This window comes from Neophocaena asiaeorientalis, unplaced genomic scaffold, assembly GCF_003031525.2.
Source record: "Neophocaena asiaeorientalis asiaeorientalis breed wild unplaced genomic scaffold, Neophocaena_asiaeorientalis_V1.1 scaffold45, whole genome shotgun sequence".
Classification (NCBI taxonomy): Eukaryota; Metazoa; Chordata; class Mammalia; order Artiodactyla; family Phocoenidae; genus Neophocaena; species Neophocaena asiaeorientalis.
This window is the reverse complement of record NW_020174642.1, coordinates 5,901,795-5,923,155: the sequence shown is the minus strand read 5'-3', so window position 1 is coordinate 5,923,155 and position 21,361 is coordinate 5,901,795. Positions and strand designations below refer to the sequence as shown.

The following is a 21,361-nucleotide window of genomic DNA, read 5'->3' as shown; positions in this document are numbered from 1 at the left end:
TTCAGTTATAAGTAAGCTTTTAATCTGACTGCCTTATTAAGGTTCCAAAATTTCTGGAGTTTGGCAGCAGTATCTGGCTGAATACTATTACTTAAAAGACAGTCTTTTTACATCATATGAATCTTTTAAAATATTTTACAGCTTACAATGGAAATACTAAGTAACTTATCTTTTATTTGAAAATAACCCTCAAATAAGATGTTAGCTGTATCTAAAAATAGGTACTTTGTTAACTAAATTACCTACGACAATAATACAAACATAAAATAACTTGAGAGGACTGGATTTTTTTCCCTAGCCCTCCTTAGATGCCAGGTGTTACAACTGAAAAAGCACTGTATCTAAGAAGAAAGAAGCCTGGGCTGGGCCCCAGAGTCTACTGCCTACATACTTAGAGAAGTCACAAATGGGAGCTCAATCCCTTCAGCTGTAAAAACAGACTAAAAACAGACACCCTACCTGATAGGCTGCTTTTGAACAAGCGGGAAAATGAATCCAAACATACTTTGTTTCTTAAAAGTACAGTGCAAAGACTGTGCTATTACTACTTTTTGGATGTCCAGAGAATTTTCTTCTGGTACACAATTAAACACTTTCCAATTCTGACCAACTGCTCCAATTCTCAAACATACAACTTCTCCATTTACTGCATAAAACAAATTCTTATGTCCTGTCATAATTTATCTTACTATTTAACTGTGAATGTTATTCACATGCTATATAATTTTATAAATGTAAAGTCAGTTCAACTATTCACAAGATCTTATTATAACATATACAAGGGTGTCCTCAAATAATGATGTTACTTAACTGTAGCCAACAGCTCATTAAAACCAGGTATTACTGAATTAGAGAAAACACATTTCCTTCAAATAATCCAGTATAAGAAATACTTTGAAATTTTCTGTTTTTGTTCATATTGAAAGACCTAAACAGTGACAAACCAAATTCCTGAATACATGGAAAAACAGCCATTTTCAGCACTCATCACACACAGTCTCAGTGGAGAAAGAAACTTTACCACAACTATAGCTAGTAAAAAAAAAAAAAACTCCCGAAATCAAAAATCAACATGGTGGACGCAGTTAAATTCAGGAAGATATTAAAAATACACACATACACACATGCATATGTGTATGTACATCAAGAGATTTCAGCATTTATTCACTTTACACTATCCGTCTTACGGAAAACTGCTGAATCTCCAGTCTGAATATTAGAATGAGCAGCATGATTAATTTACATTTTTTTCTTTTTAATTTTAAGGAGTTTCATATTTATTTTTATAAATGTGTACTAAAGTAGTTTATAACAGTGTAGAATCACCTCTTTAAGTTTCCTATAATGGAATCCGACTTGTTTTCCTATAACTTATATTTTTCTACTTAACTGCCTTCCCATAAAAATAAGGTTTAAGTTCTTTTATTTTAACTAATATTCTTTAGAAGTAACTTTTCCCCCATCGCAGAATGAGAGAATGTGGTTATGTTTATAAGTGTTTTTCTAATTAAAGTGAAATACATAGAAAAAACCAAAAAAACCAACAAACTCTTAAACGCAAACTCCTTAATATCATATTCTGTCAACCCGGAATCCCATGTGACATGTAAACTGAAAACCATTAAGGCATTCTGCCTATTTACTACTTTACCATTTTAATGAATAAATTACCATCCCAACAAATCATTTCTGATATGTCATAAACTTACCTGGTTAGTTAGAGGCTGCTGAATCTGGTCAGAATAAGATAAGGCAGAAACCTGTTGGTCACTTATGTTTGGCTGGCGACGGTCACTGTACTGATGTGAATGGGGCATCTGTCCAGCCATCTGAAGGCCAGCAGCATGGAATGAAAATGACGGTGCAAGCCGAACAGATGAAGGTTTGCATGCTGAAGTCTCTCCTCCTACGAGAAGATAATAAGTGAGGTTTAAAGGATGCATTCATATCCCAATGTTTGTATCTTTTGACTTATCTGATAGTTCTTTAAATAAGGACTTTAGGATGTTCAATAATATTAAAAACCTTTAAAACTGCAAACACGGGTATGACACTCAACACAACTGTTGTACAATAAACAGTATAAAATATAATAGTGATTTAAATGAATATCTACAAGTCTGTTTTAAGAGAAAATCTTAAGTAAATCTTTTTGTAAAGCAATGGAAACAACCTTTCATACTTATTTTTACATGAGATTTGCATCAATTGAGAACCACAAGTTGCAAAAGTAATCTCTGAATTCCTGTAAAGGGCCTGTTCAGTGGATCAGCTCTTCAAAAATCAATTCAAAGGAAAACTGCCAAGATGCCGCTTTGTCAGGTGTATGGCAATCAACAGCCCTAGCATCCCCCAAACCAGGTGAAAAATGTGTCCTAATGGTGCTCACCACTGACACAGGTAATTAAAAGTTGAGCGCACAATACATGGAAACAAATTCACAGGCTGTATTCCTCTGGACTCTTCTGACACAGTCCTAAGAGAGCCTAGACCAGGCAAGCTTGCCACAAAAACAAACAATCAATTATTATCCCACAGGAAGGCTGGGACCATGGTCATGATTTTCATAGTAGAAATGGAAAATTAACATTTTGGTCCTAAAAGTATTTGGTAGCTAGCTAATAAAAGTTAATTTTTCTTTAGGAAAAGAAAAAGGCTTTTCTTCTTACATTCAACCAAATCTGCAAATTTGCAATCACAGACTAAAGCCAGAAAACAAAGCACAAAACCCTGGTCAACCAACACTGGCCCAGAATACATGTGCCCGTCTTCCTGAGTAAACCAGCAAACTCTCACCACACAACACACTACACTGTTCAGCACCGGAGTAATTTTTCTAAAGTCAGCTTGTTTTGAAACACACAACGGCGCTGGCCCCAAAGTGAAGACCACAGATTCCTAGCCAGGCTGCTGTAGTTTGAAATTTCAGCTTCACGCTTACCAGCTGTGTGGCCTTGCACACCTAATTTCCTGATAATGATAATAATATCTACCTCAAACAGCTGTGGTGAAGGTTAAGTGCTTTAATACATGTAAAGTACTCAGAATGGCTCCGGCAATTAGTAGATGGCTTAATATCAACTGCAATTACTGCACGGTACAGTAGATGGGGAAGGAAGATGGGGCGAGTACCCTTCTTCTGGAGCATACAATCTCTACCTGAATGTTGCACAGATTCTGCACACTAAAGAGAACAAAGCTCAATTCCCCCCCAAAAATATAAGTTCCACTTCTATATCCTACACAGCAAACGCCACTACGCCACTGTCTTCTACCCAGTCAACCAGAATCAAAGCTCTGAGAGTCACGTTCGAGTTCGTTTCCTCCACAGACAGCCTTGTGCAAATGGAAGCCCAATCTCACTGATTCTACTTCCCATAGAACGCTCAGTCTCCTCTTTTCATTTCCATTACCCCATGCCTCACTTAGATGGCTAAAATAGATTCCTAACAGATCTCTCTCTCTTTACTTTGCCCATGTGCAACTCCGCATTTCTTCAATAAGATGGCTAGAGTGACCTTTCTAAGGCGCAAATCTCAAGTCTTCACCCCCTACTTAGCGTTGTTTTTAGACCTTAGCTTCTATCTCCCTCCATTACAGCGTGCAGTCCTCACTGACCCAGAGTATATGATTCATAAATATCTGCTGGATAAGTACAATGTTCCTACGATGATAGATGGGATAACTTCTCTAAACATTTCATTATTCATAATTTAAAAATACATTCAGTTAATCCAATTCCATAGAGCGACTTTGTTCAGTGAAAAAAAAATGTATCCTAAGGAAATAATAGATGATGTGCACAAAAACAGTAAGGGGAGAATGTTTATTTTGGTATTGTTTACAACAGCAAAAAATTGGAAACCTAACTGTCAAATAACTGTGTGTGTGTGTGTGTGTGTGTGTGAAATCTGCATGTTAAAAACACAAAAGACTGGGAAGGAATATAAATATAAATGTATATGAAAAGAATTGGGGTCCTTGATCTATAAATAACTTTTATAAATAAATAGTAAAAAGACTAAGGCTCTGAATGGCAAACGACTTAACCATTCTGGGTCCTAGTTTCCCTACCTATAGCAGAGGTATTATTACACTAACCCTGTTCCTTTCGGATTGTTATAAAGTTTAAACGAGATACCACAAGTTGACATGCAGAATAGAACCTGGTACATAACATGCACTTTTTAAAAAATACAAGCTTCTGTTTCTATCATCAATGTCATTATTACATATTGTGTTTAAACTTATTTGTTATAATACATAGAAAAAAGTCATTAGTATATAGCTTAATTATCATCAATTGAACCTGTGGGACAAGAAAAATAAAACTTGCCATCATTCCAGAAACCCCGCACCACTACTCTACGACGCCTCCCGATCAATACCTAACTCCCTCATCCCTAAAAGTCACTAGTATCTTGACCTCCAAAAACAGATTCGTTTTAACTTTATATAAATGAATTTGTTTGCTTAATGTTAGGCTTATGAGCTGTAGCTTGTTCATTATCATTACTTTATCCACCCTACTTTTGATTGACATGGGATTATTTCCAGTTCAGAGCTATTACACATACTGCCACTAGGAAGATTCTTAAGTGATTTTCAGTATATACAGAGATGCTGTTCTGTTGGGTTTTTTCCAGTTTTTTGTTTAATCAACCTATTTCTTCCCTAGTAGTTTATGAAAATTCCCTGTGCTCCATTCCTTCGCTGACACTTGGAACCATCAGTATTTCTAATTTCAGCCACTGCAGTAGGTGTGTACTCCACTGTGATTTTAATGTGTATTTTCCTCGTGACTATGAGCATCTTTTCATTTATCAGCCACTTGGGTATCCACTTAGGTGAAATGCCCATTCAGACTGTTTTTCAATTTTTCTATCAACAGTCTTTTTCTTACAAATATCTAAAGCCAAAAACAATTAGATTTTTTAACATATTTTGGATATAAGCCCCTTATTGGTTATAGATGGTTTACACTGTTACTCTCTTAATGGTATTTCTTAAATTAACTAATTTATTTTATTTATTTTTTGGCTGTGTTGGGTCTTTGTTGCTGTGCACGGGCTTTCTCTAGTTGCAGCAAGCGGGGGCTACTCTTCATTGCGGTGCATGGGCTTCTCATTGCGGTGGCTCCTCTTGTTGCAGAGCATGGGCTTCAGCAGTTGTGGCTCACGGGCTCAGTAGTTGTGGCTCGTGGGCTTAGTTGCTCTGCAGCACGTGGGATCTTCCCGGACCAGGGCTCAAACCCATGTCCTCTGCATTGGCAGGTGGATTCTTAACCACTGCACCACCAGGGAAGTCCCTTAATGGTATTTTTTGATGAACACAATCTCTTAATGTTACCAACTTTTGGTTTAAAATTAGTACTTTTGGTGTCTCTGTTTAAGAAATCTTTCCTTTATACCAAAGTCATGAAGAAATTCTATGTTATCTTCCAGAAGTTGGGTTTTACCATTCACATCTAAAGATGGGCAGTGCTCTTGGATCTGATTTGTGTTTCCAATAGCAATCAAGTTTCATTTCCCCCCAAAATAGATATCCAGTTAACCCAGAACCAATTATTAAAAGGAAAGTTTCCCCAATGCCCTGTAATGTCAACTTTATCAAAAATCACATACTCATACATACTTGGATCTGTTTTCGGATTCTTTATTCTCTTATGCTGGATAAAGACTTACCTAGATTTCTTACATCTTTGTGTAAGAACCAAATATTGTCTAAATTATGAGAGCTTCAGAAAAGCTCTCATGAAAAGCTCTCATGTAGTGAAGAATTTTTTTCTTCTACAAGAATGTTTTGGCTATTCTTAGCCCTCTTTGTGTCTATGTTTTAGAATTAGCTCATCAAATTCACCAAGACAAATAAACGCATGCTGGGATTTTGGTTGAAACTGCATTGTCTGGAACAGCGCTGTCCAACAGAAAGTTCTGCAATGATGGATTTATCTGCACTGTCTAGTAAGTAGCTACTAGCACAACCGGGCACTTGAACAGTCTTCTCTTTCCCCCTTCCCAATCTTTATTCTTCACTTTGCCTTATTCTACTTGCTGCCACCTTCAGTACAGCGGTGATTAGAGGAGGAGGTACAGGTTCTGCTGTCTCACACCCAATCTCAGAAGGAAAGCTTTCTGTGTTTCTCCAGTATTGTGGTTGCTCTAGGTATTTAACTGATAACCACTCCCAGGTTAACGAAGTTCCCTTCTAGCCCCAGTGTGCTAAAACCTTTTTCTCATGAACTGATGCTGAATTTTATTAAATGCTTTTTCTGAACTCCACTGAAATGACATGCGCTTTCTTATTTATTTAGTTAATGTGGTGAAATACACTGATTGGTCTATGAATGTTAAATCAACTGCGGCATTCCTGGAATACAATTTGGTCATGATTATCCGTTTGTAGTAAATTCACTGGTGACATCATCTGGATGTGCAGCTTTCCTTGTGGGTAGGTTTTTCAATTAAATTTCTTAACTATGACTATTCAGATTTTACATTTTCTGGTGCGTCTATTTTGGTAGGCTATATGTTTCCAATACTATGTTTACTTTGTCTAAATTTCAAATGCATCGTTATCAACTTCCTCATAATACCCTCTCTTATAAGCTTTTCGATCAATGTAGACATAACTGTAGTGACAGCCCCTTCACCCAAGATTGGTTAAAAAGTCCTTCTCTTTTCTTCTTTGTGATCAGTCTAATCAAAGGTTTATTAATTTTATTAAGTATTCCTCTTTTACTTGTATTTTCTATTTCTGTACTTATCTTACTCCATCGGTTAGCCAGAGAGGTATATTAAAAATCTCCCATTTAGGTCATGTACTGCATTACATAAATTGAAAGTTTTTATACCTTCCTGATGAATAAGACCTTTTATCATTAAAAACTGCCCCTGTTTGTTTCCAATAACGCTTTTCACCTTGTCTGACATTAGCATGACTACACCAAGCCTACCTCTTAATCTTCGCATGGTATGTCTTTTGTTCATCCTTTTACTTTCAACCTTTGTTTCCTTATATTTTAGGTTTGTTTCTTGTTAAACAGTATGTAGTTGGGTTTAATTCATGTATGAACACTAATAACCTTTCTATACTTATTCCAACTGTTTTATGTTCCTTTCTTACCTTCTGCTGGATTAAACTTTATATGCCCTCCTTGCACGCAGATTATTTTTTTTAAGTTATCTTATACATTACAATATGGATTATATATCCTTGACTCACCAAAATCTAATTACTCCTTTAATTTGTATACTATTGTTGACTTGCGGATGTACACACACACACACACACACACACACACACACCACAAACACACAATCACAAGACAGTGACTAATCATCCAGCATCAGTAGAATCAGACTCAAGAATACATTTTGGGTGACGGATCAATAACTTTTTGATATCCAGACAGCCATGAAAGAAATACAATGAACTGGATAGCTGCTGCTTGATTATTACTGTTACAACTATCCTCCTAAAATACTTGTTTCATTTTCTGAATCTAGATCTAGTCAAATTACATGCACTAAATTCAACAAGCACTCACTGAGGGGTAACTAAGGCATTGTTTTGTGGGGGTGACAATGCCACCCAAGATCTGTAACAGTGAGTCTCAAACTTTAACGTGCTTACAAATTGCCTTTGAATCTTGTTAAAACTGCAGACTGACTCAGTAGATCTAGAGTAGGGCTTGAGAGTCTAACAAGCCACCAAATGATGCCAATGCTGCTTTGAATAACATAAAAAAATTTAACTGCTCATCTTAAGAAAGCTACCTTCCAACTAATGCAAGTAGCACAGAGTCCAAAAACAGGCTATATTCTGACTACACAATACACCGTAAGGCTTTTCCCCCCACATTTTGGGGTTTGTAGGTTGTTTTTCTTTTAAAGACTAAAACACATTCCCATCCTAAGAGTGGTATGGTAGGTGACAAAGAATCTGATTTTCCTTTAAAATTTGCTGCAGGTAATCTAAATGTGGGTCAACAAGAAACAACTATGTTTTTCACTTGTGGGATTTTTTTTGGCTGCACTGGGTCTTCGCTGCTGAGCGTGGGCTTTCTCTAGTTGCGGCGAGCGGGGACTACTCTTTGTCGCGGTGCACAGGCTTCTCATTGCGGTGGCTTCTTTTGTTGCGGAGAACGGGGTCTAGGCGCGTGAGCTTCAGTAGTCCAGACACAGAGGCTCAGTAGTTGTGGCGCATGGGCTTAGTTGCTCCATGGCCTGTAGGATCTTCCAGGACCAGGGCTCGAACCTGTGTCCCCTGCATCGGCAGGCAGATTCTTAACCACTGCGCCACCAGGGAAATCCCTGTGGGATTTTTTTTTTAAAGCTATTTACAATACCATCTGTTTACTATAAAATCTATTATAACCACTTAGTAACACTACCAGTTACTTAGCGAAGTGAAAGGAAGATTAAGCTTCTAGCACTAAGGCCTGGTGTATAGGTGGTGTCTGCCACATGCTCACTGCCTCCTTTCTTAGCTCAACTGCTGCGTGTGAAATCCAGAAAGAGACTCAAGTTTAGTTTCCTCCCACAATGCCAGAAAGTATTTAAGGTATTCACTCATTCATTCCTCTCCTATAATAAGACTCCAAGAAGACAAACTAATATGGGAATTTCTTGTCAACTTGATTTTATAATTAAGCAAATCACCATGGTTTTTATTCTTTCTAAAGTTTCCATCTTCCTTTTTTTTTTTTTTTTTGCAGTACAAGGGCCTCATGCCGTTGTGGCCTCTCCCATTGCGGAGCACAGGCTCCGGACGCGCAGACTCAGCGGCCACGGCTCACGGGCCCAGCCGCTCCGCGGCATGTGGGATCTTCCCGGACCAGGGCACGAACCCGTGTCCCCTGCATCGGCAGGCAGACTCTCAACCACTGCGCCACCAGGGAAGCTCCCATCTTCCTTTTTAAATCTAAATGTTAATGAGGAAATAGACTCAGTTCATCCTATAACAGAGACGATGATAAAGAATTAGGCTGAACTATATGAAATTGCTGATATTAGACCTCCTTTGGCCTACAAAACAGCAATTACATATGGTTTAACCTGTATCTGCCATATTATATATAACCCTTATTCAACTAAATTAAAAATATTTTAGCCCAAGAATGTATCATAAATACATGTTGCAATAGCAGATATTTTAATTTAATGATAAACTTATAAAACTTAATTCAAAATTATTTTTTTTAAATATCTTTATTGGAGTATAATTGCTTTACAATGGTGTGTTAGTTTCTGCTTCAAAATCATTTCTTGGAGTTCAACTCCAATGTAATATTTTAAATTGCTGCCAAATAGTATAAAAGGCAAGTTGGAGAAAAGGATGCATGTAAGGTCCTGTCTTCATTTTTTATATCCTTCTGAACTCTATGGATCTTTTAAACCATAAGCATATCTTCATAAATTTTAAAAGTTCATAAAAATGTTGGTAAATAGTTTACTTAAAAATGAAGCAGCGGGCTTCCTTGGTGGCGCAGTGGTTGAGAATCTGCCTGCCAATGCAGGGGACACGGGTTCGAGCACTGGTCTGGGAAGATCCCACATGCCGCGGAGCAACTGGGCCCGTGAGCCACTACTACTGAGCCTGCGTGTCTGGAGCCTGCGCTCTGCAACGAGAGGCTGCGACAGTGAGAGGCCCACGCATCGCAATGAAGAGTGGTCCCCGCTTGCTGCAACTGGAGAAAGCCCTCGCGCAGAAACGAAGACCCAACACAGCCAAAAATAACTAAATAATAAATAAATGAATAAATTTTTTAAAATGAAGCAGCTTCCTCACTATGTTCTAAACTTTAACAACTAGAGACCATAACACTAGTAGAGATTAGCATTGATTCTAGAGAGAAACATTCCATGAACAGATCTCAGAGACTGAGAGACGGCAAGACAGAGGCAGAAGTAGACACAGAGGAAATACCAAACAGAAAAGCCTGGGAGAAGACCCTGAGTGAAAATAACAATCATTTATCTCTGATATAAGACCCACATGTAGCGTCACTTGTAGCTAACTTGAATTTTTTTTTAATTAATATACTGATAGGAGACCATCCTTGTGACAGTATTAATCCACATTAGATTTTAAAGAGACAGAACAATATTAAAGAACAAAGAAAAATGAGAATAATTCAAGTTAATTAAAACTAAGACATTCAAATGCAGAAACTTTTACGAAGCCAAGTTTCTGAGACAGAATCCCCTAAGAAATGACAGAAAGGCAACCAAGCTTAAGTGGGAAGAAACCTCCAAGGTCCCTAGCAACAAGATATACCCATAGCAAAAGAGAAGAAAAACGTTAAAGGAGTAGCCAGTTGCACTTTTAATGATGGCTGGCAAGAAAAATACAAATTAAGAGGGTAACTGAATGGAAGTCCACGAGTAAGATATCATTAGTACTAAGAACAGTGCCTGGGACGTGGCCTGCATTCAATAAATATTTGTTCGGTGAAAGAATGAACTGAATCCATCAGGAATATTTAGAAGGTGAAGAAATGGTTCAAAAAGGGAGGGAGAAAGCTGAAGGGGGTAAGGATGAAAGAAGTATTTTTAAAATGCCACAGTGGTTAAGAATCCGCCTGCCAATGCAGGGGACATGGGTTTGAGCCCTGGTCCGGGAAGATCCCACATGCCGCGGAGCGGCTATGCCCGTGCGCCACAACTACTGAGCCTGCGCTCTAGAGCCCGCGTGCCGCAACTACTGAAGCCCGTGCACCTACAGCCTGTGCTCTGTAACAAGAGAAGCCACCACAGTGAGAAGCCCGCACACCACAACGAAGAGTAGCCCCCGCTCGCTGCAACTGGAGAAAGCCCGCACGCAGCAACAAAGACTCAACACAGCCAAAAATAAAAATATAAATATATAAATAAATAAATAAAATCGGGGCTCATGAGCCAGAAGTAAAGAACAGTCTAATCACAGCACAGGCTACATCTATTGCTGACAGTCAATTTCTCTTACTCACTTTTATATCCCAAGCACATGACAGTGCCTGCCTCCACAGGTGTTAAATAAATATACATTAAGGTGAAACTATGTTATGATTCTATAAATTATCTAATTTTAAAAACAAATGAACTGATTTCTTATTACCCTCTAGTTAGTGGCCAATATGTATCACCACAGAATGCATGTGTACATGTACACACACACACACACACACACACACACACACACACACACACACACTTTAACCTAATAGCCAAAACAGCATATTCAATTGTCTACAAACAGGATGAAGTTGCTCATATAAGACCTAAACAAATGCTCGGTTTATCAATATGAGATGTTAAGTAAATCTGTGCATTAAATTGTTAAAAGTAACAATGGTATAGGGATAAAAATATTTCTCTTTAAAGCCTATAACATCAGACTTCCACTTCTGACCATTTTAGAGCACCTGGTACCGAACTACCTCACTCACAACAAACCACTACGAAGCTAGTCAAAACAGATGAAATGACTGTTTTCAGACACTGGACAACAGGCCGCACAGAACAGCTTCTTTGTGTGCCTAGTGATCACCGAGAGAAGGGAAACAAACTTGGTGAGCCCCATAGCCACCCTGGCTTTCCATCTGGAGACAATTTCCAGAGTACAGTGCAGGGAGGGGCCCAAACAGAACACAGGGGTCTTACTGAACTGAGGAGACAGAGATGAGAGTTCGAGGCTGCTGAGCTAGCTGGAATCTGTGGGGCAGGCAGTAGAAATAAGGGAGTTATGCAGAGAAGGAGCTCCATTCATCTATACCTGGGGATGCCCTTGACTGTGTGGCCAAATACTAAGCTGCACAATCGTCAGGTGAAGGTCCATGAGGCCACGCAAAGAGCAACAGCAGGGAGCTGAAAGCTGAACAACTACTAGAACTCGCCCCGGACTGGGAGACAGTTAAGTGTTCTAATCACTTAGGGTGGAGAAACCGCGACAAACATCACAGACATTCAACAGAGACCCCAGAAAATCCACACTTTAGGAGGAAAGCTATACTGGCCCTATAAAAGGCAGCCTTCCACTTGTAACAGAGACTGAAACAAACCTCAAAGGATCAAGATGACCAACAAGTAAGCTAACAGCCCACCAGGACAGAATTCAACACTTCTTAAAAGGAGGGCAACAAAACCCAGTTGCTCAACAGCCTAGCATTCTTAACGCCCATATCCAGTCAAAAATCACTAGGCACACAAAGAAGCAGGAAAAGGAGATCTGTATTCAGGAAGAAAGTACCTCATTAATAGACCCAGAAATGACAGAAATAGTGAAATGAGCAGACAAAAAATAGATTAGAAATCTTTTAAAATATAAAGGAAATTACGGACAAAATAAAAGAACAAACAGCAAATCTTAACAGATAAATGGAAAACATAAATAGGAACCAAAAAGAAATTCTAGAAATGAAAAATAATTGAAGTGAAAAATTCACTAAATGGACTAAATAGGAGACTAGACACTGTGGAAGGGGGGGAAAAATCAGCCAATTTAAAAACAAAGAAACAGGGCTTCCCTGGTGGTGCAGTGGTTAAGAATCCACCTGCCAATGCAGGGGACACGGGTTCGAGCCCTGGTCCGGGAAGATCCCACATGCCGCGGAGCAACTAAGCCGGTACGCCACAACTGCTGAGCCTGCGCTCTAGAGCCCGCGAGCCACAACTACAGAGCTCGTGTGCCACAACTACTGAAGCCCACATGCCTAGAGTACAAGACACTATAACTTAAGGATGCATGTGGTAAGCCCTCAAGCAACCACTGAGAAAGACTGGATGGGTGGATGGATGGATGGATGGACAGATGGACGGATTATCCTCAACTAGATCACAGAAAATCTTACTTAGCCCTAAGTAAGACAGTAAACGGTCCTTTACCCTTTCAGTTACTAACGGCAAACCAAATTCTTATAGCTGAAGTAAAATGTCAAGCACTTATTTTTAATAATAGCATCTGGAACACAAAAAGGATTAAAATAATCACTCAAGAGACAGCTGCCAGACTCTATAATTATTATACTGTACATAGTATATATAATACATAATATGGGTAAATTTGTATTTCTCTCAATATTCTAAAATTATAAAATATGTTTAAATAGAAAAAAATAAATAAAACAGATAATACTACCTGGTTATTTTATGGGTTATCAGCAGCTATGAAAAAATTCCAAGTGGAAAAAAAGAAATCCCTTTTTTCTTATACTGTCCATTAAATTAAAATGTTTAATCAGTCATAAGCCCATCTAAATAAAAAATTTCCCCCTTTAGTAGGAAACAAGGTGCCAAGCAGCCTTTGAGCCCTTAATTTTTAGGAATGGGGGGGTGGGGCTGAAACAAAAGACAAGTAAACATACACAATTTCCGTAGAGAAATTTTAGAAGCGAGATTAAACCTTTCAAGGGATCAATTCCAACCACTTGAAGAAAATGAAGATCAGTGATTTTCTTCCTTGGCCTGGTAGCTACTTAGTGACTGATATGGATGAGAAGCCAGTCCACCTCCCAGTGCAATAATGTTACTGAAACGGACACTCCCCCTGCCCTCCTCCAGCTTTGTTCACTACTGAATCCCTAGGACTTAGAACAGTGCTCAACATTCAGTAGACATGCTGTAACTGCTGCCTAACCAATCACTGTACAGTACAGAACGAGCACAGACATTTACAAATTTATAAATATGAATCTGCCATTAGGAGAAGATTTAGAAATGCCAACACAAAAGATTACTATGTTACAATAAATCAAGCATACAAGCTGCTGAATTTTAGGTATGATTAACTGGTAACTGATTGTAAATGACTTCAACAAAACTTTTCTAAAACTTAAAACTAAAATTTTACTGGAAAAATTACATGCTAAAGAAAGCAACACACTTAACACAGCAACCAAAATAATGGCCACTTGAACAAAATGTTCACAAACACGCTTTTGAGGCAAATTAAGTTTGAGGGAAATACGATTAAAAAAACGGTTTATCTTCATGATGGTAGCTGCATGATCCTTGTTGGCTCATAACTGTTTCAAAGTTGTATAGCCTCTAACCCATCCACCCAACCCTACTCCAGTCCTTTTGGGAAACAAAAAGCAAACTTGTTTCTGATGGTTTAATTTTAGATGCTGTTTCACCGGACAGCCCTGCAGAGGGACAGAAAAAAGATGCCTTCTGAACGAGCAAAATCCAGCTCTCAACACAAGGGAACAGCAATGAGACAACAGCTGCTCCAGCAGCCTTTTCCGGCAATATCAGTGTCTCAGTACAGAAACAGTGTCACCTATAAATATAGGACCTAATTTACATAAATTTCTTTCTAGCCATAGTATGAGAATAACATGATTTGTTCAACAGGTAACTAATCAGGCTAAAGGAGACCAAGATTCGAAAAAAAGAAAAAAATCTACTACCACTGTGAGAATAAAAGTATTTTCAAGAATCTAGAAGATCTACACAGGACAGTGCTGGTTGCTCTACCAGGCATCCAGGTTAATAACAAAGAAAATGAGCAAATAACTGGGGTCCTGACTAGAATGCTTGTATAAATGCTAAACGCTTGTTTAACTGAAGGATTCACATGTTCACTGCAGTCATCTGGCCTTCAGTAAGTTTAACTTTCATAAATAAATAACGATACCGAAAGTATTACAAAAATGATGTAAGTCATTCAAACTGACAAACTATACTGGTTAAAATCAAGAAACAATTCTTTCAAGCAAGCTAAGGAACTATCATCATTCAATTAGACGGTAAGCCAGATCTGAGAGTCTAGCGTGCCTTTCAACGAGAAGGGACGACAGTGATCGTGTAGCTCAAGGCTATCAGACAGCTGTCCCTCATACTAGTATTTGTCAGATGACACATACCCTTATTTATGGTTTAGCAAATACAATCACCTGAGACAGGGTTAGCGGTAGTTGACAACGCATGAAACAGTTAAAGTCAGCCTAACCAGCAGTAACGTGACATGTGCATTCAATGAACGCCACTTCCTATTTTCAGTCGGAAGATGGGGTTTTCATTCACCTCCTCTCAGGTCAGAGTCATCTGTGGGACAGTTAAGGAAAAGCACTGGAACCATCCAGATGGGATAACTGTAGATCTCAAGCTGCTCATAACCACCTTTGTGAAGCTCTGCTTTCCATATCTCAGATTCCTCTGTAACAGGCAAATTTAGCATATTCATTTACAAAACAGGTAAAATGAGAAATACACCAGGAAAGTTCAAGCTTGCTACATAGAAATACACTGAACTAGGATTTAAGACTTCCTCTCGCTTGCTGTAACACCTGCATAAATGCAGCATGGTAACAAATAAGTCAGTTTCCTCATACATGAAATGAGATGGTTCATCATCTTGTCCAGTCACATAAACACAAAGTATTCCTTCCTTTGTAAAATGCCATGGATTTGAAATGTTACACAGATCATTGCCAGAGGAAAGGAAAGGTTGTGCTCAAAAGTCTCTGTTTAGAGCTTAAACGACACATTTTAATAAATGGTGGTTAGATTCTAATTTATTTCCTTTTTAAAAAAATCTATACAAAAACATAGTAAAATACTATATATCTAAAAAAAACTTTAAATGTTTTATATATACATATATATACACACACATAAAGTATATACACGTATATACATACACACACACATAATGTATGAATATGTTCATACATATAAAACCTGAATTACCCAAAGATGCTCCCTCCCCAACCCCATTCCAGGATTTTTCTTCAGATCTCTTGACCACGACTTTGCTAGGGCCCATAAACACTACAGTTGCCTTCCAGAAACCTGGAAGTACAAAAGGAAGAGAAACCACATATTACAACACAACTAAAAGCTAAAATATTATGAAGCTATTAAAAAGCTGAACACTGCCTGCTTAGCTGCCTTCCCCTCCAGGAAGAAGAATCAGAACACAGAGAGAGGCCGCTAGGAATACAACACAGGCGGAAATGTCACCTACCACAGGCTGCCATCACTTCAGCTATGCCACAACCATGCCACTTTAACAAGTGTCTGGAGATGCTACTAAGTTTCAGGCACATAAAGTTTCTTTGGAAAGAAAGTTGCCCCATACGTTCCCTCATCTTTGCCTCTGCCTTCTCCCAAAGCAGGCACAGCAACAGCAGCTGAGAAAGAAAAAAACACTTTTAAAACTCTCTCCTTCTCTGATCCCAGGCGGAAAAGAGGAGAACATACACATAACTCCTCTCCTCACTCTTTTTTCGTTCTAGCTAGACAGCTGTTAAACATACAAGATATTTTTAAATCTAGTTCAGTGCTTAGTTGGGTACCTATATTGAATTGCAGCATAATACTTAAAATTATCCAATGAGGCAATCATTTGGCTTTGTGATTCCAATTAGAACACTGTATATATACAGGGATTTTCCATTACAAAATGCCCCAAAGGCAAGATATTTATCTGACCAGAGACACTTTAAAAGTTAAGTACTGAGCAAACTGTTAACTGTTCACAGAGGTTATAAAATGTAATAATATTTTTAAAAGGAACACTTCATTAAAACTATATTTATGTAGCAAATAAATACATCATTTTAGAGCTCATCATTAGTTTTCCGTCTTCCATTTCTACTGTGCAAAAGTGTTTAAAATCTGCATCTGAGTTCCATGCCAAATGAAAACAGTCTGGAAAATGTTACTGTCCAAAGTGTTATACAATATCCTTAAATATATAAAGCTCTCTAACGATACAATTAAAAACACTAAGATCTGCCCCCACACCCCAAAAAAAGGCAAAAGATGCAATTCTCACAAACCAATAATAAGCATATGGGAAAACTTCCAAACTCACTGGAAGTCAAAAAGTAAGTCGACAGGTAAATAACAATGAGATTTCATTATTTACCTCTCAAACAAGCACATTTTTCTAAACCAAAGAGAATACCCTCAGTAGTAATAGTAAGAATAAAGCAGGTTTGTATGACCCTTTACCAGAATGCTCTGTCAATAGTTTTTCACAACTAAAGAAAAAGTAATAAAAGTAAAAAATAGTAACAACATTCATTAAACCCTTCTTCCATGCCAAGTTTGGTTCCAGTATGCCTCATATCCACAAAAGCTCCAAGAATTAGGTGGCATCATTACAGCATCTGTTACACTTTACATAGAAAGAAACTGAAGTCCAGCAGCTGCACAGGGGCCCTAAATGTGGTGGCCCCATGCTCATGGCTGGTCAGTGGTAACACAACCCAGGCTCTGCACAGTCCACTCTCCTCACCAGGGGACGCCTCAAAGATAGAAAGAGTGGGAAAGTGCTCAAGAGACACGAGAAACACCTCCTACAAGACGAGACTGCTAGGTCTTCCCTTGCAAGGAGTGAAGATAAACTGAACTAGCAGGGAAAAGAGATCGAGGCTGAGAAAGAGCACCCTGCTTGAGAATGTCCTTCCCAAGCACAACCTGCTTGAATTCAAGTGAAAATAAATGCAGCACGGATGCATCCAAATGGATGGCTGTGGCCAGAAGAGAGGGGAATTTAAAAAGGAATCTAGGAAAAACAGATAAACTTCACATCAAGCTTTACAAAAGTACCTTCCTAAAAAAGCCAGTTCTCAGTCTCCATGAATCTTGTGAAGAGCTCACGAAAATGTCCTGTGGAAAAAGACAAGACCGGGAAGTGGGCCACAGTCCAGACCGACCTTCACCTGCAGCCTCACCCTGTGCAGGCCCTCCCTCGGGCTCCAGCCCCAGCTCTCCCAGGCGCACCCTCCGCTCCCTCCTTACTCCGCTACTTTGCCCGACCAACTCCCACTTCTCTTCCAGACAGCGGTGCAAATGTCACTTCAAGTTTGGCTGGAGAACATAGACAGAGGAGTAGGTTACAGATAGAAAGGCAGGCTGGACCAAAGAGTCTTTCTGCCAGGATAAGAGATTTGGATTTTGTAAAATAGGTAAGAGGGTGCCAGAGAAAGGGTGCCAGGAGTGACACCACTCCAGCTGTGTTTTCAACTATAGAAACACACACTCTGGAGTGTCTGGATTCAATTTTGCCACTTACTACCTAGCTACTGAGTGACTGGATAATTCAATCTCTGCCTCCCTTTCCATCTGCAGAATGGGTTAATAACAGTGCTTGAACCTCAAGACTATTATGAAAGTTAAAGACAATGTTTTAAACCAGGGATCCCTAACCACCAGGCCACGGACCATTATCGGTCCGCAGCCTGTTAGGAACAGGGCCGCACGGCCGCGTGTGAGCGGCAGGCCAGCGAGCAAAGCTTCATCTGCCTCTCCCCATCGCTGCATTACCACCTGAACCATGTCCCCCCCATCCGTGGAAAAATTGTCTTCCACGAAATCGGTCCCTAGTGCCAAAAAGGTTGGGGACTGCTGTTTTAAACAATATCTGGCACATGGTAAGTGCTCAATAGATGTTCTATTATTTAAGCTTATCATAATTGATGTGTAATACGGATTGAAACAGAGAGAAACCTCAAGCAGAGATCAATTAGGGGCTTATTTCAACAGTCCGAGCAAAGGACTGTGAGAGGCTTTACGAGATTAATGTTGGGGAAAAAAAAGGAGGATGTATGAAGAGACACCACGGGATAGAAATGACAGGACTTAAAAACTTGTTTAAAGATGGAAGATGAGAGACAAGCTGGTTTCAAAAATGGCTCAGTGGTTTTGAGCCTAGGAGACTTAGGAAACGGTGACAATGAGAAAGTCTGAAAAGGGCACTAGGTTGAATGAACACATGTTCTTAAATGTAATGACTTGGTCAAAGACTGCTTCCTAGTACATCTCAGCAGTTTTCATGCTATCAAGCACATGACAGTTAAACCTTTATTGAGAATAGAAAGGAGAAAAGGGTACAAAAACAATAAAAGGAGAAGGAAAAGAGTGTGGCAGAGAAAAACAAAAATTGGCCTGGGGAGGAGAAGCCCACAGTGCTGGTCCAAATTCAGAGGTTAACTACGTGACATTGGGGAAAACATGCCACCTGTACCAACAGCCCTACCCCGTCACATACCCTACTGCGTCACATACAGAGGAAGTATCACCATCTATTTGGGGCTTCTTCAAAATATACACATCACCCTCCTTTCTTCCCCATCTCTGAAGCATTTTCCTAGAAAGCCTCTGTTTTGACAGGTGTTAACCTGCTCTGGATGCTTGGGCAGAAAAAAGGTTGAACACCCATGAACAACCATCTCCCCTGTCACTTCCAGCCTTGACATCATCATATTTGCCTGAGCATACCTCCGTCAGGAATATACGACTGTCCCCAAAGCAAGAAGAGTTCACATTTCCCAATCGGACCACGACTACAGGTGTGCCTTGTTCTACTGCGCTTCACTTTATTGAACTTCGCAAATATTGTGATTTTTACAAACTGAAGGTTTGTGGCAACCCCAAGTCAAGCAAGTCTATCGGCACCATTTTTCCAACAGCATTTGCTCACTTCATGTCTCTGTGTCACATTTTCGTAATTCTTGCAATATTCCGAACTTTTTCATTATTACTACGTTTGTTATGGTGATGTGTGATCAGTGATCTCTGATGTTACTATTGTAATTGGGGTTTTTTTGGAATTTTTTAAATCAAGGTATGTACTTTTTTAAAAGACATAATGCTATTATTGAACACTTAACAGACGACGGTATAGTGTAAACATAACTTTTATATGCACTGAGAAACCAAAAACTTCATGTGATTCACTTTATTGTGGTGGCCTGGAATCGAACCCACAGTATCTCTGAGGTGTGCCTGAGCATATCTATCTAAATATATGGGAGGTGTCCATCACGATATAGTCAAAAGCCTACTTCCAATCTTCAATACCAGTTTCTTGTCCTCATTGGATTTCCTTTAAAGTCACCTAGGTTTCCCAGGGCACACAATCTTAACTTCTAAACTGTTTTAAAGGCAACATTTTTTGAATGACCGTATGACACTATAACTGGATATATTATCCCAAGTAACAGTAAGATTAAAAACTTTTTAAATTAGAAGAGTTGATGTTTTCCATTAATTCTACGGGTATATTCACGATTTCTACTTATTACAATACTTTAAAAAATGATCTTCAAAAGTTTTATTTACAACATCAACACCTGAAAACATGAGATCATGACCTTAAAAATCTGTGTTAAATTTCTCTGCCTCACTTTGAACAGATTCGTTACCTCAAACGATCTCCATAAGCATCCCAAACTACTGAAAGCAGTTCCCCATGCTTACATGTCATCCCCAAACAGACCTGTATTATTCAAATAAAGTAATGAACAGTAATAGTATACCCCCTAACAGAAGAGACAATACAAAAGACTGTTTAAGAACTCAAGTATGTAAGGACTGAGGAATAATTTGGGGGAAATAACCTTATTTTATATTCAGACATGTACAATGCAGATAAATATAATCACAATGCTAAAAACTAGATTTGATTAATTTTAACACAGAAAATACTTCTTTTTCTAGTCGAATGACATCAAAGAAAGAATGTCGATACATGTCAATAACACTTCTTCCCACTTCCCACGTGAAAAGATGTTTTTCTTTTCCTTTCTTTTTTTGTTTGTTTGTTTGTTTTGTGGTACGCGGGCCTCTCACTGTTGCGGCCTCTCCCGTTGCGGAGCACAGGCTCCGGACGCGCAGGCTCAGCGGCCATGGCTCACGGACCCAGCCGCTCCGCGGCATGTGGGATCCTCCCGGACCGGGGCACGAACCCACGTCCCCTGCATCGGCAGGCGGACTCTCAACCACTGTGCCACCAGGGAAGCCCTCCTTCCTTTTTTTAATTAAAAAAAATTTTAATTGAGGTATAATTGACATACAGCATTATATTAGTTTCAGGCGTACAACATAATGATTCAATTTTTTTAAGTCATTAGGGAAACCACTTTTAAGATTTTTTAAAATAACTCTCAACTATCTAATATCTAAAATGAGGGGAAGAAATAGCTATAACACAATTCCAATTAGAAATTTATGCTAAACAAACTGGATTTGGGTTTCCTAAAATATAACTGAAGAACATACCTCTTCAAAAGAGGTAAGATAGCAGAACATCTCTCATCCTTCCTACCTGGGCTGCTAGACCCCATTTCCAACCACCTCCTCAGGGGCCTTCCTCCAGGGAACTTCCTCCATCAAACTGCCCCTCTATTATCATCTACCTCTCCCTTCCAGTTCTGTCAAACATATAAATATGCTCTATTTCCTTACTGTTAAAACCAAATCCTTCCTGGATTCTACATGCCCCCTTAACAACCAATCTATCTTCTAATTCATTCATTCAACAAGTATTTACTGAGCGGGCTTCCCTGGTGGCGCAGTGGTTTAGAGTCCGCCTGCCGATGCAGGGGACGCGGGTTCATGCCCCAGTCCAGGAAGATCCCATGTGC

General features: G+C 39.1%; 1 protein-coding gene across 8 annotated transcripts in view; it reads right to left on the bottom strand.

The window, feature by feature from the left end:
• Positions 1-21,361, bottom strand: part of DYRK1A (dual specificity tyrosine phosphorylation regulated kinase 1A) — a 144,888-nt gene that overhangs the window by 39,084 nt on the left and 84,443 nt on the right. For 5 of the 8 annotated variants that reach the window (XM_024758150.1, XM_024758151.1, XM_024758153.1 and 2 more), the window contains one exon: positions 1,710-1,906. In XM_024758150.1, coding sequence (XP_024613918.1) covers positions 1,710-1,906 — 197 coding nt within the window. Of the gene's footprint in view, positions 1-1,709; positions 1,907-15,951; positions 16,091-17,543; positions 17,563-21,361 lie in introns of those variants that run through there. The other 3 variants (XM_024758154.1, XM_024758155.1, XM_024758148.1) reach the window with 3 other exon arrangements.